Raw genomic sequence first — 27,760 nt, forward strand, 5'->3', positions numbered from 1 at the left:
TGCAAGCTCCGCCTCCCGGGTTCACGCCATTCTCCTGCCTCAGCCTCTCCGAGTAGCTGGGACTACAGGCGCCCGCCACCACGCCCGGCTAATTTTTTGTATTTTTTTTAGTAGAGACGGGTTTTCACCGTGGTCTCAATCTCCTGACCTCGTGATCCGCCCGCCTTGGCCTCCCAAAGTGCTGGGATTACAAGCGTGAGCCACTGCCCGGCCAAGATGGAGTCTTGCTTTGCCACCCAAGCTGGAGTGCAGTGGTACTATCTCAGCTCACTGCAACCTCTGCCTCCCAGGTTCAAGCAATTCTCCTGCCTCAGCCTCCCAAGTAGCTGGGACTATAGGCATGTGCCACCACGCCTGGCTAATTTTTATATTTTTAGTAGAGACGAAGTTTCACCATGTTGGCCAGGCTGGTCTCAAACTCCTGACCTCAAGTGAACCACCCACTCGGCCTCCCAAAGTGCTAGGATTACAGGCGTGGGCCACCGTGCCAGGCCTAGAATAATCTTTTTTTTTTTTTTTTGAGATGGAGTCTCGCTCTGTCATCAGGCTGAAGTGCAGTGGTGCGATCTTGGATCACTGCAACCTCTGCCTCCTGGGTTCAAGTGTCTCATGCCTCAGCCTCCACAGCAGCTGGCACTACAGGTGCGTGCCACCATGCCCAGCTAATTCTTTGTAGAGACAGGGTTTTGCCATGTTGTCCAGGCTGATCTTGAACTCCTGATCTGAAGTGATCCACCTGCCTCAGCCTCCCAAAGTGCTGGGATTACAGGCGTGCGCCACCGTGCCTGGCCAGTGTTTTTTTTTTTATTTTTATTTTTTTGAGACGGAGTCTTGCTCTGTCGCCCAGACTGGAGTGCAGTGGCGCGATCTCGGCTCACTGCAAGCTCCGCCTCCCGGGTTCACGCCATTCTTCTGCCTCAGCCTCTCCGAGTAGCTGGGACTACAGGCGCCCGCCACCACGCCTGGCTAATTTTTTGTATTTTTAGTAGAGACGGGGTTTCACCGTGGTCTCGATCTCCTGACCTCGTGATCTGCCCGCCTCGGCCTCCCAAAGTGCTGAGATTACAAGCGTGAGCCACCGCGCCCAGCCAATATTTTTAAATAGTTCTGTTTTGAATTGGTATAATTCGAAACACAGGAAACGGGCACCCAGTTCTTGGGCTTTATTTGACACCACGTCCATGACAACAAGCTGGCCTAGAGCCCACATCGGCAGACAGGCAGCCCACAGTGCCCCAGGACCTACCCTGCCCCCAAACATGCCACGGGGCCCCTTAGGAAGATGTGGGGCTTCTTGTGATCAGTTCCAGTTTTTCTCAGAGTCCCTGTGAAAGGAGCTCCTCTAACCATCTGCTTCCTGTGGAAACCTGGACTCTGGCTGGGTCAGAGTGGACTCCTAGTTGCTCCTCTTCTTTTGTTTCTGTTTAAGCTTGTTCCAAATCCTTTCCAGGGCCACTTTTCCCATGAAGAAGGTGATGGCAAAATTGCGCTTGTACCAATCTCTGTAGAGAAACAGAGGATGCACAGGTGACACGGTGGCAGGGACTGAGGCTTGGTGCCCTGACCCAGAAGCGGCTCTCAGCTGAGGATGAGTTCAACTGACCAGGCCTCAACTGCTTTGCCCTTTCCCCGCCCTTGTTAAAGCTAAACTATTCATAGAGGCCGGCCTCTCTTCAGGCTGAGAGGGAGGCCCACTGGCGACGCCTGGAGTCCTCCCCAGTCTTGTTTCTGGAGGCCGCCACCATCCTCCTTTGGTGTTTTTTTTTTTTTTTGAGACAGAGTCTCGGTCTGTCGCCCAGGCTGGCGTGCAGTGGCGTGATCTCGGCTGACTGCAAGCTCTGCCTCCTGGGTTCGCGCCATTCTCCTGCCTCAGCCTCCTGAGTAGCTGGGACTACAGGCGCCCACCACCACGCCCAGCTAACTTTTTGTATTTTTTTTTTTTAGTAGAGACAGGGTTTCACCGTGTTAGCCAGGATGGTCTTGATCTCCTGACCTCGTGACCCACCTGCCTCGACCTCCCAAAGTTCTGGGATTACAGGTGTGAGCCACCGCGCCCGGCCCCTCCTTTGGTGCTTTTTTGTTGTTGTTTTTTCATCTTGCTTAGTTGTCCAGGCTGGAGTATACTGGCACAATCTTGGCTCATTGCAACCTCTGCCTCCTGGGTTCAAGTAATTCTCCTGCCTCAGCCTCTTCAGTACTCCTTCGATTTTTGCTAAAAGATCCAAGAGAGCCCTTGGAAACCCCAGGCCTCCCGAGCTGGCAGCATTTTAGGGACGTGATGGGCCACGACCACTCTGGAGGCTTTGCATGGCAGGACAGAAAGTTCCTCTCCACCTGCAAACCACCTTTACATCTCCACCTACTTAAGCAATGCTGTCATGAGGAGCAGTGCCCAAAGTAAATAAGCACTTCCAGGAGAAGAAAACCAGTAGCCCATGGGGATTACAGCTCTTCAAGGAAAAGCCATATTCCATTTCACTAATACAGACAACCTGATTCTATGACATGTAAAAGCAAGCTACGCTTCTGCTGTTGCCACGGGGAAGGCAGGGGCAGGAGGTGGTGGTGGGGACCAGGCTCCTCTAAGACCTGATCTTGGGTAAGGCTGGTCCTCTTCACCTGAGTGCCACAGAGAAAACATGAAGCCCATCACAGATTGTGCCCAGTGCAAACAAACTACGGGTCCAAAGACCAGGGAAAGATTATACTCGCTTGTTTGAATGACTTAACTAATTCAGAGTAATACATGACAACCTTAGAAACGGAATCCAGATATTTCAGGACTAATCTTTAGGTCAGACTGTCCCTCACTGAGTCCATCCAGCCTTTGACTGTATTTACATTCTCTTTTTTTTATTAGACAGGGTCTCACTCTGTAGCCCAGGCTGGAGTGCAGTAGAGGGATCTAGGCTCACTGCAACCTCCACCTCCTGGGCTCAAGGGATCCTCCTGCCTCAGCCTCCTATAGCTGGGATTACAGGCGCATACTACCATACCCAGCTAATTTTTGTATTTTTTGTAGAGACAGGGTTTTGTCATGTTGTCCAGGCTGGTCTCAAACTCCTGGGCTCAAGCAATCCGTCTGTCTCGGCCTCCCAAAGTGCTTGGATTACAGGTGTGAGCTACCATGCCTGGCCCATGTCGACATTTTTGAAGTCTGGCTTCACCTGCCCATCAGGCTTTGTAACTCTGTAACTGTTTTATATATATATATATATATTTTGAATTTTTAATTACTTGCTTATTTATTTATTGAGACAAGGTCTTACTCTGTCATCCAGGCTGGAATGCAGTGGCCGGATCTCGGTTCACTGTAGCCTTAACCTCCCAGGCTCAAGTGGTCCTCCTAGCAAGCCTTTCACTATGTTGCCCAGACTGGTCTTGAACTCTTGGACTCAAGTGATCTACCCACCTTGGCCTCCCAAAGTCATGGGATTACAGGTATGAGCCACTGTATCCAACCTACAAATATTTTAAAGCAAATCTCAGATATCATGTCCTATTAATTTCACCTGTAAATACAGGTCATTATTATCTGTAACCAGCTAAAAACCCCTTTTTTTTTTTTTTTTTTTTGAGACGGGGTTTTGTTCTCATTGCCCAGGCTGGAGTGCAATGGCACGATCTCAGCTCACCGCAACCTCCACCTTCCACGTTCAAGCGATTCTCCTGACTCGGCCTCCTGAGCAGCTGGGATTACAGGCATGCACCACCACGCCCGGCTACTTTTGTATTTTTAGTAGAGACGGGGTTTCTCCATGTTGGTCAGGCTGGTCTTGAACTCCCGTCCTCAGGTGATATGCCCACCTTGGCCTCCTAAAGTGCTGGGATTACAGGTGTGAGCCACCACACCCGACCTAAAAAAAATTGGTATCTTTTTAAGCCACTGCAGTCACTTAAAAAATAAAGTTGATAGGCCGGGCGCAGTGGCTCACGCCTGTAATCCCAGCACTTTGGGAGGCCGAGGCAGGTGGATCACGAGGTCAGGAGATTGAGATCATCCTGGCTAACACGGTGAAACCTCGTCTCTACTAAAAATACAAAAAATTAGCTGGGCGTGGTGGCGGGCGCCTGTAGTCCCAGCTACTCGGGAGGCTGAGGCAGGAGAATGGCGTGAACCTGGGAGGTGGAGCTTGCAGTGAGCGGAGATGGCACCACTGCACTCCAGCCTGGGCAAGAGAGCAAGACTCCGTCTCAAAAAAAAGTTGATAGAGTCTTGCAACTTCTACCTCTGATATAAACATGAATGTTGTTAAATTCAGGTAAGAAAACACTCCTACCAAATTAGCCGGGCGTGGTGGCGGGCGCCTGTAGTCCCAGCTACTCGGAGAGGCTGAGGCAGGAGGATGGCGTGAACCCGGGAGGTGGAGCTTGCAGTGAGCTGAGATTGCGCCACTGCACTCCAGCCTGGGTGACAGAGCGAGACTCCGACTCAAAAAAAAAAAAAAAAAAAAAAAGAAAACACTCCTACCTAATCTGGATGTGCTATTCAAATTTTCAGGAAAAGAGTAAACACCTACCTGTTATAATACATGTGCTTCTGAAAATTTTTACTTAAAAATTCCTTGTAAAAGTCCGCCATTTCTTCTGCATTCAATGTTGCTTTCTGACCTGAAAGTTAATTTTAGCTTACACATTAAGACTTAAGGAGAAAGGATAAACAAAAAAACTATTAGAGCTAACAAGTGAGTTCAGCAAGCTTGCAGGATATATACAAGACCAATATACAAACATCAACTGTATTTCTATACACTAGCAATGAACAGTCTGAAAATGAAATTAAGAAAACAATTCTACTTATGATAGCATCAAAAATAATAAAAGACTTAGGAATAAATTTGAGAGGAGACGTGTAAGATGTGTACACTGAAAAATACAAAATAGGCTAGGTGCAGTGGCTCACGCCTATAATCCCAGCACTTTGGGAGGCCGAGGTGGGAGGATCACTTGAGGTCAGGAGTTCATGACCAGCGTGGCCAACATGGTGAAACCCCATCTCTATTAAAAATCCAAAAATTAGCCAGATATGGTGACTCACGCCTGTAATCCTAGCACTTTGGGAGGCCGAGGCAGGTGGATCACCTGAGGTCAGGAGTTTGAGACCAGCCGGGCCAACATGGTGAAACCCCGTCTCTACTAAAAATACGGGGGCAGGTGGGGTGTGGTGGAGGTTACAATGAGCCCAGATCATGCCACTTCACTCCAGTCTGGGCAAAAGAGTAAAACTCCGTATCAAAAAAAAAAAAGGCCAGGCGCGGTAGCTCATGCCTGTAATCCCAGCACTTTGGGAGGCCGAGCTGGGCCGATCACGAGATCAAGAGATCCAGACCATCCTGGCCAACAAGGTAAAACCTCATCTCTACTAAAAATACAAAAACTAGCTGGGTATGGTGGTGCATGCCTGTAGTCTTAGCTACTCAAGAGGCCGGGGAAGGAGGGTCACCTGAGCCCAGGAGTTCAAGGTTGCAGTGAGCCATGATCACTGCACTCCAGCCTGGGCAACAGAGCCAGACCCTGTCTCGTAAAAAAAAAAAAAAAAAAAAAAAAAGGCCAGGTGCAGTGGCTCAAGCCTATAATCTCAGCACTTTGGGAGGCTGAGGTGGGCGGATCACCTGAGGTCAGGAGTTCGAGACCAGCCTGGCCAATGTCCTGAAACCCCGTGTCTATTAAAAATACAAAAATTAGCCAGGCATGGTAGCAGGCACCTGTAATCCCAGCTACTCGGGAAGCTGAGGTAGAAGAATTGCTTGAACTCAGGAGGTGGAGGTTGCAATGAGCCGAGATCGTGTCACTGCACTCCAGCCTGGGCAACAACAGCGAAACTCCGTCTCCAAAAACAAAAACAAAAAACAAAAAAAAAAGGGCCGGGCCGGGCATAGTGGCTCAAGCCTGTAATCCCAGCACTTTGGGAGGCCGAGGCAAATGGATCACAAGGTCAGGAGATCGAGACCATCCTGGCCAACATGGTGAAACCCCGTCTCTACTAAAAGTACAAAAATTAGCTGGGTGTAGTGGCACACGTCTGTAGTCCTAGTTACTCGGGAGGCTGAGGCAGGAGAATTGCTTGAACCCAAGAGGTGGAGGTTGCAGTGAGCCAAGATCACGCCACTGCACTCCAGCCTGGCGACAGAGCAAGACTCTGTTTCAAAAAAAAAAAGAGAAAAAACCTATAGAACAGGAGAAAAACATTTGCTAATCATCCATCTAATAAGGGTCTAGTATCAACAATATGTAAATAACTTTTTTTTAATTTTTGAGACGGAGTTTCGCTTTTGTTGCCCAGGCTGGAGTGCAATGGCACGATCTCGGCTCACCACAACCTCCACCTGCCAGGTTCAAGCAATTCTCCTGCCTCAGCCTCCCGAGTAGCTGGGATTACAGGTATGTGCCACCACGCCCAGCTAATTTTTTGTAGTTTTAGTAGAGACGGGTTTCTCCATGTTGGTCAGGCTGGTCTCGAACTCCCAACTTTAGGTGATCCACCTGCCTTGGCCTCCCAAAGTGCTGGTATTACAGGCGTGAGCCACTGTGCCTGGCCAAGAACTCTTTTATCTCAGCAACAAAAAGACAAATCATCCTATTTATTTATTTATTTATTTAGAGACAGAGTCTTGCTCTGTCGCCCAGGCTGGAGTGCAGTGGCGCAATCTCGGCTCACTGCAACCTCTGCTTACTGGGTTCAAGCGATTCTCCTGCCTCAGCCTCCTGAGTAGCTGGGATTACAGGTAAGCACCACCATGCCTGGCTAATTTTTGTATTTCTAGCAGAGACGGGGTTTCACCACATTGGTCAGACTGGTCTTGAACTCCTGACTTTGTAATCCGCCTGCCTCGGCCTCCCAGAGTGCTGGGATTACAGGCGTGAGCCACCGCACCTGGCCAAATCATCCACTTTTAAAATGGGCAAAGGATTTAAACAGGAATTTCTCCAAAAAAGATACACAAATAACCAATAAGCACAGGACGAGATGCTTAACACCACTGGAAAATCAGAAAGACAAAGTCATGCCACGTCACGCCCACTAGGATAGCTACTAAACACACAGATAATACCAAGTGTTGGCAAGGATGTAGAGAATTTAGAACTCTCATACATTGCTGGTGGAAATAAAAAAATAGGTCAGGCCACTCTGAAAAAGTTAAACACAGAGTTCGTTATCATAAGACCCATGTGGCATTATAGAGAGATATTTGGTCTTTGTCCCCTGTTCCTGGCACGGAGCTCCTAAAACCTCAGAATGTCCTGAGTGGTTAAGGGTGATGGCAGCTGCTCCTGTTCCAATGGGGCAGCTCTGGTGGGCTCCTGTACAGCTTCGGGATGGGGGCTGGAAAGACCAAGCCTTGACTGGAAGCTCAAAACTTTCAGTTTTGGGGAAAGGAGAGGGAGTAGAGATTGAGCTAATTACCAATGGCCAATGATTTAATCAATCATGCCTACCTCATGAGACCTCCATAAAAATCCCTAAACCATGGGGTTCAGAGAGCTTCCGGGCTACAGAACATATCGAGGTGCTGGGAGGAGGCCAGGCACGGTGGCTCATGCCTGTTATCCCAGTGCTTTGTGGGGCCGAGGGAGGGTTGCTTGAGCCCAGGAGGCTGACGCTGCAGTGAGCCATGATCATGCCACTGCACTCAGCCTGGGCGACAGAGTGAGACCCTGCTCAAAAAAACAAACAAACAAAAGGTGCTGGGAGGGTGGCATGCCCAGAGAGGGCACAGGGGCTCCGCATGTCCCCCATACCTCACCATGTGCATCTCTGCTATCTGGCTGTCCCTGAGTTGTATCCTTTATAATAAACCGCTAAGAGTAAGTAAAGCACCTTTCTGAATGTTGTGATCCATTCTAGCAAATTATCAATCCTGCAGAGGGGGTCACAGTCTGATTTATAGCCTGTCAGTCAGAGGGACAGGTGGCCCAGGACTGGCAACTGGCAAAGGATTTAAACAGGAATTTATCAAAGAGAAAGACTGCCTCAGTGGAGGCAATCTGTGGGACTGGGTCTTTAACCTGTGGCATCAGACGTGAACTCCAAGTGGATAGTGTCAGAATTGCACTGAATTGCTGGACACCTATAGCTGGTGTCGAAGAGTTGGAGAAGTGGAATGAGAGAAGACACCAGGTATTTGGTCTCAGAAGGAAAAAAGACTCTTTTTTTGTTTTTTGAGATGGAGTCTCGCTCTGTCGCCCAGGCTGGAGTGCAATGGCGCAATCTCGGCTCGCTGCAACCTCCACCTCCTCGGTTCCAGCGAATTCTCCTGCTTCAGCCTCCTGAGTAGCTGGGATTACAGGCGCCCGCCACCACACCCAGCTAATTTTTTGTATTTTTAGTAGAGATGGGATTTCACCATGTTGGCCAGGCTGGTCATGAACTCCTGACCTCAAGTGATCCATCCACCTCGGCCTCCCAAAGAGCTGGGATTACAGGCGTGAGCCACCGCGCCAGGCCAAAAAGACTCTTAACTCAGCAATTCACCTGTAGGTATATACAGGATTATTCACAGTACCATAATTCATAATAGCCAAAGGGGAGAAATAATTCAAATGCTCATCAACTAGTAAGTAGATAAACAAAGCATAGTATATCTGTATATAATATTATACAGCCATAAAAAAATCTCCAAAGTACTAATACATGAGACAATATATATAAATCTTGAAAATATTATGAACTTAAGTGAAAAAAGGCAGACACAAAAGACCACATATTGTATGTTTCCATTTATCTGAAAATGTTCAGAATAGGCAAATCCAGAGATAGAAAGTGGGCTGCCAGAGTTAGGTGAGGCAGGAATTGAGACTGGCTAATGGGTATGGGGTTTCTTCTTGAGGTGATGAAAATGTTCAGAATTAGTGATGTAGTTGTACAATCTTGTGACTACTAAAAGCCACGGAATTATACAGTATAAAAGGGTGAATTTAGGCAGGGCACGACAAGGAGATTCCATCTCAAAAAAAAAAAAAAAAAAGACAGGGTGAATTTTATGGTATGTGAATTGTATCTAAAGGTCACAGCATAACTCATTTTCTTCACAAGTGATTACGACTCAGGCAGGTATCTATACCATGCACAATGAATGACGTGTTTCGTCACGCACACTCCTGCAGATTCTACGGAGGAACTGTGAGCCACCGCTACACGGGAATGAAATGTATCCTAACTTGAATGCATCCTGGGTTAACAGCCTGCCCATTCCTGGGACAGGTCCCGGCCTGACTATTCCATCTCCGTGTGCTGGTGGGGCTGTTAACACATGAGGACCAGTGCCGCTTGCCTCTGTGGCACTCCCAGGGCGGTGGCCACGCTCAGGCTCACCCACACGCAAGAGAGGTAGAAAGGCCACAGGGCAGGACCCATAGCCTGTTACAGGGAGTGGCAGGGCTGCCCTGAAGTAGGGTCCCCAAAGCAGCCCAGGGGACAGTCTCATGCCCCCCAGCTATGGCTCAGGGACCAGGGAATGAAACCACATCCAGGGTGGCGGCTGCAGGCGGAGCACTCTGGCTTAGAAGCCCCAGTCCCCGAACAGGTCTCCTGCATCTCCAGCACTTCCCATGCAGAGGCGCAGGGGCCATGCTCGGCTCCTAACCAGGGTGCTCTCTAGCCTCCCCAGCAGACTGCCTTCCCCTGAAGGCGCCACCTCCAGCACAGCGCACGCCACCCATATTCCGGCCCAAGGGGGAGGGGGCAAAGTGGCCAAGGGCGTGATTCCACCCTCCCTCCCACAGAGCGGGGAGGGCGTCTGGCAACCCCTTTATTCACACAGACAGAAACAAGCACGGCTGTCCCCTAGCCACATAGCAGACAGGACAGGAGCCACGTGTCCTCTGGCGGCTCGGACAGGTCTAGTGCCACCAGAATGAAGAGCAGTTTAACTCTACAGCCCCCTGCTCTGCTTTTCCCTTCAGTTCTGCCATTTCCTATGGCATCTGGGGCTACTTCATTTTCTTCTGTGCCTCAGTTTACTCAACTGTGTAAGGGAGATGGCGGCAGCACAGCCGTCCCCTCCATCCATGGTTTTGCTTTCCATGGTTTCAGTTACCCAAGGTAAAGTGGGGTCTGAAAATATTAAATGGAAAATTCCAGAAATGAACAATTCATAAGTTTTGAACTACATGTTCTGAGTAACGTGATGAAACCTCCCAAGGTCCTGCTCCGACCCGCCCAGGAGGCGACTCCTCCCTTTGTCCAGCACATACACAGTGTAGACGCGCCCCACTCGTTAGTCACTCAGCAGCCGTCTCGGTGATCAGATCCACTGTCGCCGTACAGCAGTGCTTGTGTCTGAGTAACCCTTATTTACTTGGTAATGGTCGCAAAGCACAAGATTAGAGATGCTGGCATATTGTTATACTTGTTCTATTTTATCAGTTATCATTGCTAGTCTCTCATGCCTAATTTATAAACTTTATCATAGCTAAAAATGAAACGTTGTCCCTTGGTATCGATAGGAGATTGGTTCCAGGACTCCTATAGATACCAACATTTCAGGATGCTCAAATCCTTTATATAAAATGGTGTAATAGGCTGGGCACGGTGGCTCACGCCTGTAATCCCAGCACTTTGGGAGGCCAAGACGGGCGGATCACCTGAGGTTGGGAGTTCGAGAACAGCCTGACCAAAATGGAGAAACTCCATCCCTACTAAAAATACAAAAAAAATTAGCCAGGCGTGGTGGCCCATGCCTGTAATCCCAGCTACTCAGGAGGCTGAGGCAGGAGAAATTCCTTGAACCAAGGAGGCAGAGGTTGCGGTGAGCTGAGATTGCACCACTGCACTCCAGCCTGGGCAACAAGAATGAAACTCCGTCTCAAAAACAACAACAACAACAACAACAACAACAACAACAACAACAACAAAACAGGCCAGGCATAGTGGCTCACGCCTGTAATCTCAGCACTTTGAGAGGCTGAGGTGGGTGGATCTGAGGTGAAGAGATTGAGACCATCCTGGCCAACATGGGAAACCTCATCTCTACTAAAAATACAAAAAAAATTAGCTTGGTGTGGTAGCACACACCTGTAGTCCCAGCTACTCAGGAGGCTGAGGCAGGAGGATTGCTTGAACCCAGGAGGTAGAGGTTGCAGTGAGCCAAGATAGAGCCACTGCACTCCAGCCTGGCGACAGAGCGAGACTCTGCTTCAAAAAACAAAACAAAAAACCCCACAAAAAACAAAAAACAAAAATTAGCTGGGTGTGGTGGCAGACGCCTGTAGTCCTCGCTATTTGGGAGGCTAAGGCAGGAGAATTGCTTGAACCCAGAGGTGGAAGTTGCAGTGAGCCGAGATTGCGCCGCTGCACTCCAGCCTGGGTAACAGATTGATACTCCATCTCGAAAAATAAATAAAATAAAATATAATGGTGTAATAAACCTGGGCAACATAGAAAAAAATTCTACAAAAAAAATTTTTTTAAATTAGCGAGGCATGGTGGCGTGTGCCTGCAGTCCCAGCAACTTGGGAGGCTGAGGCAGGAGGATGGCTTGTGTCTTTAGTTTTGTGTCTTTAGTATAGACGGGATTTCACATTGTTAGCCAGGCTGGTCTCGAACTGCTGACCTCAGGTGATCTGTCTGCCTCAGCCTCCCAAAGTGCTAGGATTACAGGCGTGAGCCACCGCACCTGGCCGTTATGCTGTACTTCTAAATTTTTCTATTTTTGTCCAGGCGCGGTGGCTCACGCCTGTAATCCCAGAACTTTGGGAGGCCGAGGCCGGGCGCAGTGGCTCACGCTTGTAATCCCAGCACTTTGGGAGGCCGAGGCGGGCGGATCATGAGGTCAGGAGATCGAGACCACGGTGAAACCCCGTCTCTACTAAAAATACAAAAAATTAGCGGGGTGTGGTGGCGGGCGCCTGTAGTCCCAGCTACTCGGAGAGGCTGAGGCAGGAGAATGGCGTGAACCCGGGAGGCGGAGCTTGCAGTGAGCCGAGATCGCGCCACTGCACTCCAGCCTGGGCGACAGAGCAAGACTCCGTCTCAAAAAAAAAAAAAAAAAGAACTTTGGGAGGCCGAGGTGGGCGGATCATCTGAGGTCAGGAGTTTGAGACCAGCCTGGCCAACACGGTGAAACCCTGCCTCTACTAAAAATACAAAAATTAGTCAGGTGTGGTGGTGTGCACCTGTAGTGCCAGCTACTCAGAAGGCTGAGGCAGGAGAATCGCTTGAACCTGGAGGCAGAGTTTGCAGTGAGCCGAGATCGCGCCGCTGCACTCCAGCCTGGGGGACAGAGCGAGACTCTGTCTAAAAAGAAAAAATTGTATTTTTTATTTTCAATATTTTATTGTTTATGTTTATTGTTTTTGATATTTTTCAATCTGTGGTTGGTTGAATTGAGGACATAGGGGAGGGACAACCGTGTAGGAAAAAACCTAGTGCACATACAGGGCTTGGTACTAGTCTCGGTCTTAGGCATTCACTGGGGGTCTCGGAATGTATCCCTCGGATAAAGAGGGCCTACTCTGTCTCATGTGTTACTGTTAATACACACATAGGGCACTCAAAACTGTGTCCGTACTCAGAGGCTGAGGCAGGAGGACTGCTTGAGGTCAGCCTGGTCAACATAGCGAGACCTCATCTGGGATGGACAGAGGCCGAGACCGTCCCCACCTGGCTGGGTGGCCCCAGGGCTGTGACTTACCTCCATCTCAGTTTCTTCCTCTCTAGTGTGTGACGGCAACCGCACACCTCATGAAGCTACACTCCGTCAGTGTGGCAGGAGGGGCAGGGTTGGCACATTAGTGCCTTGCTTGTGGTTACTGCTGTTAGGGTGACCATGGGAGTATTCCGCAGGCAGGGGTACCAGCTGCTGCCACCTGACTCCATTGATACGGGCGTCCCTCAGGACAGGTCTCCTTGCATTTGGCTCAAACACCCCCAGGCCAAGGCTCAGCAGGCAGCAGAAGCGCTGTAATATCTGCTAAGCAGGGCACCATCCACACTGCAGCACTGCAGCTTAATACCGAACCTACTACTAAGTTCAGGGAAAGAGGCAAAACACCGAGTTCACCACACTTACTGAAAACCGAGTGGGTGTTTCATGAATACTCAGGAGACTGACTTAAGCTAAACCCATCTTGATGGTACACTTCCTGCCACTGCATAAACACTCTGGGAATGAAATACATTAGAGGAATTCTCCCACAATACTGCCTGCCTTACAAATGAGATTTAATTTTGAGACCGGCAGAACTGAAATCACAGTATTCTGCTGCTTGCACTTCAAACTCAATCACTCATTTTCCTGCACTGCTGCAGAATATTCCAGTGAAGGCCAGTGAGTGGGTAGAGACCACTACAGCCTTATCTGTTCTTCTAGTGGACATTTCCATTCTTCCCATTCTTCTGCAATGAAAGATGGCACTGCAAGGAACACACAGCTGAACTCTTCCCATGTTTCCCCACATGAATTTTTTTTTTTTTTTGGACACGGTCTGGCTCTGTCACTCAGGCTGGAGTGCAGTGACACAATCTCGGCTCACTGCAGCCTCCACCCCCTGGGCTCAAGTGATTCTCCCACCTCAGCCTCCCGAGTAGCTGGGACTACAGACACATACTGCCAAACTTGGCTTTTTTTTTTTTTTGAGATGGAGTTTCGCTCTTGCTGCCCAGGCTGGAGTGCGATGGTGCGATCTCGGCTCAGTGCAACTTCCGCCTCCGGGGTTCAAGCGATTCTTCTGCCTCAGCCTCCTGAGTAGCTGGGATTACAGGCATGCATCACCACGACTGGCTAATTTTGTATTTTTAGTAGAGATAGAGTTTCTTCATGTTGGTCAGGCTGGTCTCAAACTCCTGACCTCAGGTGATCCGCCTGCCTCAGCCTCCCAAAGTGCTGAGATTACAGGCATGAGCCACCGCATCTGGCCTTAATTATTTTTATTTTTAAATTTTTTGTAGACAAAGGGTTTTACCATGTTGCCCAGGCTGGTCTCAAACTCCTGGGCTCAAGTGATCCACCCACCTCAGCCTCCCAAAGTGGTGGGATTACAGGTATGAGCCACCAAGCCTGGCTCTCCACATGAATTCTCAGAGATGATTCATGAGCATCATTTGCCTGCTTCCTGGGATATATGTAAATATGCGTAGCTAAATCCTTCTGGAAAAGGGGCTGAGGATTTTCTGCTGCCATCCACCTTTGATGTAACTCCACCAGCACTGAGTTTCAAGACTGAAAACATTCTCCCATGAACTGAGTAAGCATGAAATGATGACTTCTTGTTGCATATGCACTGCAGGCTGGGCGCGGTGGCTCATGCCTGTAATCCCATCACTTTGGGAGACTGAGATGAGAAGATCACTTGAGGTCAGGAGTTTGAGACCAGCCTGGTCAACATGGCGAAACCCCATCTCTACAAAACACACGCACAAAAATTAGCCGGGTGTGGGGGCAGGTGCCTGTAATCCCAGCTACTTGGGAGGCTGAGGCAGGAGAATCACTGGAACCTGGGAGGCGGAGACTGCAGTGAGCCGAGATCACGCCACTGCACTCCAGCCTGGTGACAGAGTGAGACTCCATCTCAAAAAAATAAACAAATATGCCTTGTAAAATTTAGAGTTTGAGCAATTTTTTCTTCTTGTAGTCACGTTATTTGTCTATAAATGTGTGTTATTTCTGCAAATTTGTGGCAGCTTTCCCTGAAGTCCAAATTGCCTGTGTTGTCTTTGCTGCTAGCACTTGCCCTTCCTCACATTTCCGGGACACTGATCCCTGCGCCTACCCAGCCCTCTGATCCTTTGCCAACAGGCCTGCTCTTTTGCCTGCTTCCTCCCGTCTCTATGGCAGCAGCCAGGCTCTCTGCACAAGCCCCACCTCTGCCTCAGCTGATCCGGGCACCTCCCAAATGGGCTGGAGCCAGCCTGAGGAAAGACAGCCTCCTCAGCTGACTGCTTCTTTGAACTTAGGAGGGATAAACAAGGAGGCAGAGAAAGCCAGTTTATAGCATGAGAAAGGTAAAGCAGTGGCCTAGGAGAAAAGTTCAAACACGAGGAAGAAATTGCTCTGGTCCTAGCGTCTGAGCACAGGCCATGACTGGGGCCAACTCCACCCACCTCTGGGTACTGAGCCACCTCCACATCTGCTCAGCAAACTCTCCTTTCCAGAAACCTGGATCAAAAGGAGTCTTAACACAGACGCTTTCGGCTTTTATGTTCTTGAATATCTCCATCTTCACCCTCAAGCTCAGGAGGGTATCATTCCTCCATATAACGGTGACTCTGTTATATCCTATTAGATGCTCTACAGCTATGAACTATGTATCTAACTCTTTAATCCATAAACAATCGACTTTCATTTTTTTATTTTTTTGAGACAGAGTCTTGCTCTGTCACCCAGGCTGGAGTGCAGTGGCGCGATCTCAGCTCACCGCAACCTCCGCCTCCTGGGTTCAAGTGATTCTCCTGCCTCAGTCTCCTGAGTAGCTGGGATTACAGGCGAGTGCCACCACAACAAGCTAATTTTTGTATTTTTAGTAGAGACGAGGTTTCACCACGTTGATCAGGCTGGTCTCGAACTCCTGACCTTGTGATCCCCCTGCCTCGGCCTCCCAAAAAGTGCTGGGATTACAGGCGTGAACCACTGTGCCCAGCCTGACTTTTAATAATTAACTTTTTGGCCGGGCACGGTGGCTCACGCTTGTAATCCCAGCACTTTGGGAGGATGAGGCGAGTGGATTGCTTGAGCTCAAGAGTTTGAGACCAGCCTGGGCAACACAGCAAAACTCCGTCTCTACAAAAAACACAAAAATTAGCCAGGTGTGCTGCTGGTGTGCACCTGTAGTCCTAGCTACTTGGGAGGCTGAAGTGGGAGCATCACTTGAGCCCAGGAGGTCAAGGCTGCAGTGAGCCTAGATGGTGCCACTGCATTCCAGCCTGGGAGACAGAGTGAGACCCTGACTCAAAAAGCAAAAAAAAAAAAAAATTAATAATAACTAACATTTTGACCCACTGGAATACATTTGCATTGCAGGGAGAACGAATCTAAATTTGTTATTTTGGGCCAAAGGTTTCTCCAACATCATGTATTCAACAAAGCTCCCCTTCTCTTGGCTCTTGGGGACCTATATCCTCACGCATTGGTGCAACCGTGTACAAGACATGTGCTCTGGCTCAAGGTGACATGCCTGCTGCCCCACTCCCACTGCAGGCACCGCGGCCTGCTCACTGTCAACAGCTGCCAGAGCAGGCAGCTCCCTGTATGTTTCCCTTCCTTAACACATCCTGTCCTATTACCAAATTCAGTTTCAAACCTAATTTAAGGCCAGCCTTTCAATACTCAGCAAAGCCATCAATAGGATTCTGGAACCTTAGTAAGAATCAAAACAACTTCTCCCATCTGTTAGGAGAGTGGCTGTCTCCAAAGCACTTCCAAGATATGAGCCGACCTAGTCCTACCTGATATGATGACAGACCTACGGACACAGCACATGTGATGTGCACACGCGCACACACACATGCACACAAGTGCACATACGCACACACATGCACGCATGTGCACACGCACACGCACGCATACATGGCCAGGTCAGCATGGAATGCGCTGACGGCCATGGGGCGCGGCGAGGCCCAGTAAGGCTTTGCAATCCGACTCCCGAGGTGAGAATCCAGGCCACACCACATTCTCACTGTGCAATTTTGGTGAAGCCTCAGGTTGCTCATCTATAAAATGGTAAAGATAACAGTATCTACTTCATTGGGTCACTGTGGGAAACGCAACAGGGGATATATGCACAAGACTGCACAGTGTCCAGCACAGGACCCAAAACTGTGAGCGCTCATTCTCATGCTTACTGTTGGATGCAGCATCTGCTCCAGCTCTGCCCTGCAAGACCCCACCTCGCCAGGGCCTGCAAGACCCCACCTCTCCAGCAGCCAGCAAACAGCAACAGAGGTCCTGGCACGGGGGTGACTCGAGCTCCAGGCCCTTTATTCCAAATGAATCAGGAGAGGCAAAGGATTAGTAGGAATGGCACTTTAGCCCAATGACAGACTTGGCTTTAGGGGTCGATGGTTTTGGATTTTCTATCAGAACAACTTGTTGGCAGCAGACATCTGTTTAACGAACAGCATGAGATGTTATTGAGGCCTAACATCAACACCGACAGAAAATAAGGAAAGGCTATTTTGAGCACTGAACTGAGATCAGGAATCAGAAGAGAAGCTGGTTTGGAGAGCAAGAAGCTGTAAAGGCTGAGACCTCAGGATGAAAGTCAAAGGTCAGAGGTTGGTCATCCATCGTAACCACCTAAAATCCTGAGAGAGAAGAGGGAGCTGGAGATTGGAGAGCCACGCCTGGGAACTGGGTGTGCAAGAGAACTTGGACGGGATGTGCCGAGCACTGCCCCAAAGCAGACCAAGGACTGCCCTGAACTTCCCCACTTCTCTCACCGCCCTTCCTTTCCCTTCTCATGGACTTGCTCAAACCCAAACAAAGAAAGCAAAAAACAAACAAGCAAACGAACGCACTCACCCGATTCAGTTCTCAGGCCCAGGCCTTTAGTTTTTAGTCTTGAGTGAATAAATTCTTCTTTTTCCTTAAAAAAAAAAAAAAAGGCTCTCAGAACTCCTTTCTCTGTCTTTCCATTTTTCTTTGGCTAGAGCACAGCTCACAGTGTCCTGGAGAAGTTTAGATGTGGATTTTCTGAGAAGCGGGTGACCCATCTCAAAGCTCGTTTAAAACCCTCTGAATGTGGTTAAAAGTTTTGTGCTTGAAACAGGATTTGAAAAGATGTTCAATAAACTTTGGGAGACACTGTTTGTTTATAAATCCACAGAACAGGTCAGGCGCAGTGGCTCACACCCGTAATGCCAGCACTTTGGGAGGACGAGGTGGGTGGATCACCTGAGGTCAGGAGTTCCAGACCAGCCTGGCCAACATGGAGAAACCCTGTCTCTACTAAAAGTACAAAAATTAGCCCGATGTGATGGTGGGCACCTATAATCCCACCTACTCAGGAGGCTGAGGCGGGAGAACTGCTTGAACCCGGGAAGCGGAGGTTGCAGTGAGCCGAGATCACGCCACTGCACTCCAGCCTGGACAACAGAGTGAGACTCTGTCTCAAAACAAAAAAAAAAACCCACAGAATATGATAAATATACCCCACCTGACATAGGCCACTCAAATGGAAAGTCAAACTTTAAATGTTGCCGGGCATGGTGGCTCACGCCTGTAATCCTAGCACTTTGGGAGGCCAAGGCAGGCGGATCACCCGAAGGTCAGGAGTTCAAGACCAGCCTGGCCAATGTGGTGAAACCTCATCTCTACTAAAAATACAAAAATTAGCCGGGTGCGGTGGTGGGCGCCTGTAATCCCAGCTACTTGCGAGGCTGAGGCAGGAGAATCGCTTGAACCAGGGAGGCGGAGGTTGCAGTGAGCTGAGATCACGCCACTGCACTCCAGCCTGGGCAACAGGAGTGAAACTCCATCTCAGAAAAAAAAAAAAAAGTTAAATGTTTTTCTTCTGGTTTAGACTATTTATACTTCTTTCTTACACAGTTTACTTATAAGTATCCTGTTAAGAATTTTGAATTCTCTGCTGGGCACGGTGGCTCACGCCTGTAATCCCAACACTTTGGGAGGCCAAGGTGGGCAGATCAATAGGTCAGGAGATCAAGACCATCCTGGCCAACATAGTGAAATCCCATCTCCATTAAAAATACAAAAATTAGCTGGGCACGGCAGCACGTGCCTGTAATCCCAGCTACTCGGGAGGGTGAGGCAGGAGAACCTCCTGAACCTAGGAGGTGGAGGGTGCAGTAAGCTGAGATCACACCACTGCACTCCAGCTTGGTGACAGAGCGAGAAAAAAAAAGGCCGGGCGCGGTGGCTCACGCTTGTAATCTCAGCACTTTGGGAGGCCGAGGCGGGCGGATCACGAGGTCAGGAGATGGAGACCATGGTGAAACCCCGTCTCTACTAAAAAATACAAAAAAAAATTAGCCGGGCGTGGTGGCGGGCGCCTGTAGTCCCAGCTACTCGGAGAGGCTGAGGCAGGAGAATGGCGTGAACCCGGGAGGCGGAGCTTGCAGTGAGCCGAGATTGCGCCACTGCACTCCAGCCTGGGTGACAGAGCAAGACTCCGTCTCAAAAAAAAAAAAAAAAAAAAATTTTTTTTTTAATTCTCGGGAAGAATGACAACACATCACAAAAACGCGGATTTTTTTTGAGGGTCTCACTCCTGTCACCCAGACTGGAGTGCAATGGCGCGATCTCGGCTCATTGCAACCTCTGCCTCCTGGGTTCAAGCAATTCTTGTGCCTCAGCCTCCCAAGTTACAGGGATCACAGGCATGTGCCACCACACCTGGCTCATTTTTATATTTTTAGTAGAGATAAGGTTTCGCTACGTCGGCCAGGCTGCTCTCAAACTCCTGGCTTCAAGTGATCCACCCGTCTCAGCCTCCCAAAGTGCTGCGATTGCAGAGCCACTGTGCCCCACCTAAAAAAACCGATATTCTCATAAAGATGAACACACACACATATGTGTGTAAAACATGTACTTCTAGTTCTGGCTCTGCTGCTCACACATTGCTTCCTTCAAAGTCTCGAGATCTGTGGTTCTACGAATGACCGTTTCTTAGATACAGTTACATATGAGTTTTTAAAACTATATGCACATACGTACATACAGCGCGGGGACGGACTGAGACCCAGTACTACCACGTAACAAATAGCAAAGCAATATACTAAATACCTAGCACCCTCAAGTGGCCAACTGTGTTATTTCTCATTCTGATCTAAAACTTAAACTTACCTTACTAAAAGTCAAATTCTGGTTTGCCCAGAACTGTTGATTCCATTCTTGTGTTTCTTGTCTTAATTTTCTAAGCTTTTGTTCCAATGGAGATTCATTTTCAGGTATGTAAAAGTGAACAGGTCGAAGGTTTGAGTATTTATCTGGGGGTCCTATCCAATCATGGCAAGACTTTCTTGGAGGGCAGAATCTTGAGACCTTTAACAAAGTAAATTGGATTAACATATGACAAAATGAATGTCTAGTATTACAAAATGTACAATCTGGATTCATTTATTTACTTAGGGACAGAGTCTTGCTCTGTTGCCAGGCTGGAGTGCAGTGGTGAGATCTCGGCTCACTGCAAGCTCCGCCTCCCAGGTTCACGCCATTCTCCTGCCTCAGCCTCCCAAGTAGCTGGGACTACAGGCGCCCATCACCACGCCCGGCTAATTTTTTTGTATTTTTTAGTGGAGATGGGGTTTCACCCTGTTAGCCAGGATGGAGCTAAGCTTTCTTAAGCTAATGAGAGACCCTACCAGGCTAGGAAGAGGTGAGGAGTCTGAATTCTGGTAAACTGCCAGCCATCATTCCAGAGGTCACAAAATCTGCAACTTCTCCAATTACTCCTGCATCTCTATTGCAGAACCTAAGATTGGCCTTTTGAGATATCTTTTCAGGTTTTTTGCAAGTCCAACGTGATGGTTCCTCTTGGACCCGCCCAGAAGCCACTCAGCACGCAGGAGGACGAGTCCCACACCCCTGTGATTGCACCCGGACCAATCGGCAGCAAGCACCCATTGCCTAGCCACCTCCACCCCTTACTCCAAACTATTTTTGAAAAACTCTAGCCCCCAGATGCGTGGAGAGGCTGATTTGAGTAACAACTCTTCCATGTAGCATGGCTGGCCTCACATCAATTAAACTCTTTCTTTCTTTTTTCTTTTTTTTGAGATGGAGTCTCGCTCTATCGACCAGGCTAGAGTGCAGTGGCGTGATCTTGGCTCACTGCAACCTCCACCTCCTGGGTTCAAGCGATTCTCCTGCCCCAGCCTCCTGAGTAGCTGGGATTATAGGCACATGCCACCACGCCCGGCTAATTTTTGCATTTTTAGTAGAGATGGGGTTTCACCATGTTGACCAGGCTGATCTTGAACTCCTGACCTCAGGTGATCTGCCTGCCTCAGCCTCCCAAAGTGCTGGGATTACAGGCATGAGCCACCGTGCCCGGCCCTAAACTTTCTTTACTGCAATGCCATGGTCTCCATGAACCGATTTTGTTTGTGCAATGGGCAGGAAGAACTGTCAGGGAGTTATAGTGGGGGGACCCCGCTACTCAAGACCTGAAACTATACTGCTCATCGTCAGGGTCAAAATACACTGATTTGATGCTGGATCAATTTAGGAATCCTTTTTAGAAAGTAAAGGCAGGATTGCAATACAGACCTGCAACATTTTACCCATCAGTCTAAAAACTGTATACAATCACCAAATATCCCATTAAAAAAATAAAACCTACATTTCTAGCCAGGCGCGGTGGCGCACGCCTGTAATCCCAGCACTTTGGGAGGCTGAGGTAGGTGGATCACCTAAGGTCGGGAGTTCGAGACCAGCCTGACCAACATGGTGAAACCCCACCTCTACTAAAAATACAAAAATTAGCCATGTGTGGTGGCGGGCACCTGTAGTCCCAGCTATACGGGAGGCTGAGGCAGGAGAATGGCTTGAACCTGGGAGGCGGAGGTTGCAGTGAGCCGAGATCGCACCACTGCATTCCAACCTGGGCGACAGAGCGAGACTCCGTCTCCAAAAAAAAAAAACAAAAAAACCAAAACCTACATTTCTACAAATGCTGACTTTTATTTTTTTCTTTTTCTTCTTTATCATACATTAAAGGACTCAGAAAATGTTCATGGGCTTCTCCCCCAAGTCTTTACATCTGTGATATTTGGCTGTTGGTAGAAACTAAGGTGAGTCCCACCAAAGGGACGGCACTAGAGTCCACCCCCTTAGACTGTGGCCCACCCCCCTAGATTGTGGCCCAGGACGGAGACTCCTTCCCGCCTCCTCCGAGCTGACCCGGGTGTCTGCAGCTCAGTGGGTTTCGCGCTAACAGTGCATGACCACTGTCCAGGGCTGCACCCGCTCTTTTGTGCTCACAGGCTCCCCATCAGGAAATGTTAAAGGAGCCACCTAACAATTAGCTGCTTTTTCTAGCTGCCTACAGATCACAAAGCAAGCTCAGAGAGGTGTCAGGTGTGTTCAGCTACTTTTCCATATTTATCTACCAATTATCACTCACATAAACTGCTTTACGGATAAAGCTGGTGTACCAATATTTTCAAATCATTGTTTGCCACTATAATGTGAGAGATGCTATCTTCCTTTGTTCTTCCCTATAACCACGTTTCTGCCTTTATTCACAGAGGAGCTACTATTTAAAAGCGAGGAGAAGCAGCTTGGGGGAGGAAAATGTCCTTTGGTAAGAGGAAGAGCCCTTTGTAGTGCGAATAATTACCATAATTGCTAGTTTCCACAGTACAAGCCTATGATTCATGGTGTCCCACTGGCTATGCTGGGGAGAGAAGGCTCTTCCATCCGGCCCTCGTGTCTGCGGGGAGGGCACGCTAGAACCTCAGTCTCTTGAGAAGCAGCCTCAGTTCTGCCCTCCCCACAGAGAGGCACAAGTGCATTCCTGCTGGTCAGGCCCAATCTGCATCTTTGGGTCTGGGAGGGGAGTTAACCTTCCAGTTCTTGTGAAAATCTTTTTTCAGCCAGGCGCAGTGGCTCACGCCTGTAATCCCAGCACTTTGGGAAGCCGAGGTAGGTGGATCATTTGAGGTCCAGAGTTCGAGACCAGCCTGGCCAACATGGTGAAACCCCGTCTCTACTTAAAATACCAAAAAATAAGCTGGGCGTGGTGGTGTGCACCTGTAATCCCAGCTACTTGGGAGGCTAAGGCACAAGAATTGCTTGAACCCGGGAGGCGGAGGTTGCAGTGAACCAAGATCATGTCACTGCACTCCAGCCTGGGTGACAGAGTGAGACCCTGTCACAAAATTATACACACACACACACACACACACACACACACACACACACACACACATATCCTTTCTTCTTAACTGTAAATTGGCAGGCCGGACAGCCCTACACCAGGCTTCTCCGTGCTGGCTCTGCAGGCCAGGCCTGGCTCTCCAGCCCCCTCTGCTTTTATTAAGCTTCTGAGTTCTCCACCAAGGAGCACTCCCACCCCAGCATCTCTCCCTCCAGATGCCAAGATTCAGAAGGGGAGACACTGAGACGTTTCCCCTACACCCTATTCCTGGAAGTGCCTGTACATGACACAAAGCTACCATGGGGAAACCACCAGGGAATAATGAAGAGAAAATGTTAGCAAGTTCTTAGCGTTCTTGCTTCCTGTTCTAACTCTCAGTTCTATAAAGGCTTTGAGTTCCCATCTGAGAAGGAGTCAGGAACTTCCGTATTTACTGAGGGTTAGGGTCCCTAGCCCTCTATTCTACATGGACGCTAGACAAATCCGCAAACCCGATCCAGCAATATAAAAGAAGGATAATCCACCAGAAGGGCAAACACTAGAAAGTCAATGAAAACAGTCTCCTAATTTCAGGAATGCCAACGACATGGGAGAGCTATCCAGGCTGGAACACTTTCACCCAACGCTGGAGTGACCACAGCAGGAAGCCACCCCTGCTGTATACACACATTAATTATTTTTATTATCTTTAAGGCCCTAGTCAACCATCTCTTTCCCGCCACCAACAGACACGAGGCCTGCACCTCAGTATTGTCTAAAGATGATTAGACAATTTGTCTAAAGGTGATTCATGGGCTGGGCTTGGTAGTTAACACTTGTAATCCCAGCACCTTGGGAAGCCGAGGCAGGTGGACTGCTTGAGCTCAGGAGTTTGAGGCCAGCCTGGGCAACAAAGTGAGACCCCATCTCTATAAAAAAATTTTTTTTTCGGTCTCTGTAGAGACTGTCAAAAATTGCCAGTGCCAACTATATTGTAAGTCATCACGGCGGGGTATTGGGAAAAGTTTTCAATTATCAATAATCGCACCTCAGATAAATCTCATTGGCTACAATACTGCCGCTGTGCAAAGCTACAAAAAAAATTTTTTTTTTTTGAGACAGTCTCGCACTGTTGCCCAGGCTGGAGTGCAGTGGCGCGATCTCAGCTCACTGCAGCCTCCGCCTACCGGGTTCAAGCTATTCTCCTGCCTCAGCCTCCCTAGCAGCTGGGATTACAGGCATGCGCCACCACGCCCGGCTAATTTTTGTATTTTTAGTAGAGACGGCATTTCACCATGTTGGCCAGGCTGGTCTTGAATTCCTGACCTCAGATGATCCACCTGCCTTGGCCTTCCAAAGTGCTGAGATTACAGGCATGAGCCACTGCGCCCTGCCAAAAAAATTTTAAAAATCAGCCAGGCGTGGTGGCACATGCCTGTAGCCCCAGCTGCTAAAGAGGCTGAGGCAGGAAGATTACTTGAGCCAGTGAGGTTGAGGCTGTGATGAGCTGTGTTTGTGCCACTGCACTCCAGCCTGGGCAACAGAGCAAGACCCTATCTCCAAAAAAGGGAAAAAGATCATTATTTGTGGACTTGTTCCAACCCTCCTCCTCTCAGAAGTTAGGTGCCCAACAGGCGGGCCCAGGGTGGTGCTCCCCTTGCATCCTCAGGAGACCATGCCTGGAGCTGCAAACAATAAACTTCCGATAGATTCCAAAGATGGACATGGTGGATTCAGCCTTTTTGCATAAGCATCAACCTGTCTGTCCCTGCGCCACCATGCAAAGGCCAAGCACCGCTCTAGGCACCAGGGAGGCATGCGTTAGCATGCCGAACTCCTGCCTGCAGAGCCATCTGTGCATGTGTGAAAAGAGGCACACACATTCATTTCTGTATCTCTGGCACCTCATGAAGAACCTGTGCAGGAAATACTGACCACCCTGAGACAAATGTTTCCATTGGTGTTTTAAGCACCATAATACAGGACACGGTTTTCAAAAACACATGAGACTTGATCAGATGTCTTGCTTAAATCAATATGCAATGGCTCACTCTTTTTTTTTCTTTTTGAGAATGAATCTTGGTCCATCGCCCAGGCTGGAGTGCAATGGCGTGATCTCAGCTCACTGCAACCTCTGTCTCCTGGGTTTAAGTGATTCTCCCACCTCAGCCTCCCAAGTAGCTGGGATTACAGGTACCGCCATCATGCCTGGGTAATTTTTGTTTTTTTGTTTTTTTTGAGACGGAGTTTTCGCTCTTGTCACCCAGGCTGGAGTGCAATGGCGCGATCTCGGCTCGCCACAACCTCCGCCTCCTGGGTTCAAGTGATTCTCCTGCCTCAGCCTCCCGAGTAACTGGGATTACAGGCATGCGCCTCCACGCCCGGCTAATGTTTTTAATATTTTTTAGTAGAGATGAGGTTTCTCCATGTTGGTCAGGCTGGTCTCAAACTCCTGACCTCAGGTGATCCACCCGCCTCGGCCTCCCAAAGTGCTAGGATTACAGACAGGCATGAGCCACCACACCCGGCTAATTTTTGTATTTTTCATAGAGACGGGGTTCACCATGTTGGCCAGGCTGGTCTTGAACTCCTGACCTCAGGTGATCTGCATGCCTCAGCCTCCCAAAGTGCTGGCAAGGTGTGAGCCACCATGCCTGGCCGGATCACTCTTATTTACCAGTTTAGTAACTCTAACCAAAAAGAAGATGGGGTTAAACTCTAACCAAAAAGAAGATGGGGTTAAAATGGCTTGTTCTTATGAAAACTCAGGTTCAAATGACTTGTAGGTTCTACCAGTCATAAAAAAATTCAAACCTGGCCGGGCGCGGTGGCTCACGCTTGTAATCCCAGCACTTTGGGAGGCCGAGGCGGGCGAATCACGAGGTCAGGAGATCGAGACCACGGTGAAACCCCGTCTCTACTAAAAATACAAAAAATTGGCTGGGCGCGGTGGCTCACGCTTGTAATCCCAGCACTTTGGGAGGCCGAGGCGGGCGGATCACGAGGTCAGGAGATCGAGACCACGGTGAAACCCTGTCTCTACTAAAAATATAAAAAAAAAATCAGCCGGGCATGGTGGTGGGCACCTGTAATCCCAGCTACCCGGAAGGCTGAGGCACGAGAATCGCTTGGGCCCGGGAGGCGGAGGTTGCAGTGAGCTGAGATCACGCCACTGTACTCCCGCCTGGGCGACAGAGGGAGACTCTATCTCAAAAAGAAAAAAGAAGTGTATATGACAATAGAGAAATCCTTATTTGGGTGCTGTTGTTTCTTTCCAGTACAAGTTCACAAAATAAGCTAGGGAAAATCCTCCCCCGGGAAATGTCTTGGTTGATTCCCCGTTCGCTCTCTTAGAGCATTTCTAGACACCTGCTGTATCTTTCTGCCCAAAGACGGAGATGCTGGGTGGGTTTCTATGTTCTAGGAATAGAAGGCAAGGGCTTGGCCACTGTAACACAGAACTGAGCTAGTCACTTGGGTGTCTGGTTGACAAGTTGCCCTGGTAACTCCTTGTTTAAATTGTAAACTAGACAGACCTTCAAAGCTACAATTATAAAAGTGTGCTAACAGCCACAGCCCAACAGAAATGAAAATGTACAAGCAAGTACATTCGCAATTTTTAATTAGCTTTTTTTTTCTTTTTCTTTGAGATGAAGTCTCCCTCTGTCGCCAGACTGGAGTGCAGTGGCGCGATCTCAACTCACTGCAACCTCCGTCTCCCGGGTTCAAGTGATTTTCCTGCCTCATCCTCCCGAGTAGCCGGGTCTACAGGCGCACGCCACTACGCCCAGCTAATTTCTGTATTTTTAGCAGAGACATTTCACCATGTTGGGCAGGATAGTCTCACCTCTTGATTTCGTGATCCGCTCGCCTCGGCCTCCCAAAGTTCTGGGATTACAGGCGTGAGCCACGGAGCCCGGCCAATTTCTAATTAGCTCTTTTTTATACTTCTTTAATTATTGTTTAAACCAAGTTTTCCAGCCTCCTTCATTAGCCTGTTTGGTATTTGCATGCTTTGCTTGAATATTTTATCTCCAGCCCATTCCACACAGTTAGTCAACATTTTCATCTGACAGATGGAATCAAAGCCTAGGCCTCCCTTAAACAAAACATCCCTCCCAAAAGTACGACTTAGAAAAATTGCTTGCCACTCTTTCTTGCTACAGACATTCTTTGCGGATCTTCGGCCAGTAACATGCATATAGCCACACATAGTTTGCAAATAAGAACAACTATTCAACGTGAAGTGCTACGAAAGTACGATGATAAAGTGCTCGCCGCTTGAAGAAAAGCACTAATAATTTTAACAAAGCCAACACACACACACACAACGAAAAAAGGGCACGCTAAGCCAAGAGCCCTTTAAATATAAAAAATAATCATTCTCGGGAACAAATAAGGTAGGTACAAATTTGCCAGGCGACTCTGTTACGCTTAAAGGTTCTGGCTGTCAACAATCCCCGGCGCGGTGGCGGCGGCACCCTCAGTCCCATCCGACCGAGGGCGTTGATGCGGGAGCCTTGGGGCTGCGGGACTGTTCGGGATAGGACGCAAGCGCACCAGGAGAAAGGCCTGAGGCGGCTGTGCAGGGCAGCGAGTGGCCCCGAGGCCCGGGTTTGTCTTCCCTTCCGGTCACCCCTCCCGGCCCAATGTCCCAGGCGCCTGCTTACCTCGCTGGGCGCCGTATCCCTGCGCTCAGCGCCGCGCTCCGGAGCGAGTTGACAGCCGCGGCAGGCGAAGGCGCGGCAGAGAGTGTGCAGAAGGGTCTTCTTCCCCGCCCTCAAGGCCACCATGGCCCCACGCCCCCTGGCTCCTGCGGCGCACGGCAGCATTGCGACGGCGCGAGGGGCCGCTTTACGGCAGTGTCGCGAAGCCCGAAGGAGCGCGGCGGTGCGGCCGACCGTGCGCTTTCCCAGCGGTGCGACGGGCGGCGCGGGCTGACCCGGGCGGCCGCTCCTTGGTCGCGGTCACTCCAGGCTGCCTCGCTGCGCCGCTGGCGGTGGGC

General features: G+C 49.3%; 1 protein-coding gene and 1 non-coding gene across 8 annotated transcripts; both read right to left on the reverse strand.

Annotated features, from left to right (window-relative positions):
- Window positions 1-1,148: 1,148 nt before the first annotated feature.
- LOC116456104 (cytochrome c oxidase assembly factor 8) lies at window positions 1,149-27,671 on the reverse strand. 7 transcript variants are annotated; one of them, XM_058429301.1, is made up of 6 exons: window positions 27,426-27,647; window positions 19,740-19,937; window positions 17,457-17,520; window positions 16,778-16,910; window positions 4,521-4,611; window positions 1,367-1,502 (listed from the first exon to the last, which is right to left on the reverse strand). In XM_058429301.1, exons 1-5 carry the CDS (start codon window positions 27,585-27,587, stop codon window positions 4,551-4,553), a joined length of 618 nt encoding a protein of 205 aa, XP_058285284.1. In that variant the 5' UTR covers window positions 27,588-27,647; the 3' UTR covers window positions 1,367-1,502; window positions 4,521-4,550. The 7 variants fall into 7 exon arrangements, with proteins under 7 accessions (XP_031990540.2, XP_031990541.1, XP_058285284.1 ...); XM_058429300.1 differs by lacking the exon at window positions 1,367-1,502 and adding an exon at window positions 12,115-12,235 and having other exon boundaries at window positions 4,535-4,611; window positions 27,426-27,671; XM_032134649.2 differs by lacking the exon at window positions 16,778-16,910 and having other exon boundaries at window positions 1,149-1,502; window positions 27,426-27,591.
- LOC116456512 (U4 spliceosomal RNA) lies at window positions 23,708-23,848 on the reverse strand. The gene has a single exon (XR_004244723.1). It is a non-coding gene; the product is annotated as a U4 spliceosomal RNA (small nuclear RNA).
- Window positions 27,672-27,760: the final 89 nt, after the last annotated feature.

This window comes from Hylobates moloch, unplaced genomic scaffold, assembly GCF_009828535.3.
Source record: "Hylobates moloch isolate HMO894 unplaced genomic scaffold, HMol_V3 SCAFFOLD_16, whole genome shotgun sequence".
NCBI lineage: Eukaryota > Metazoa > Chordata > Mammalia > Primates > Hylobatidae > Hylobates > Hylobates moloch.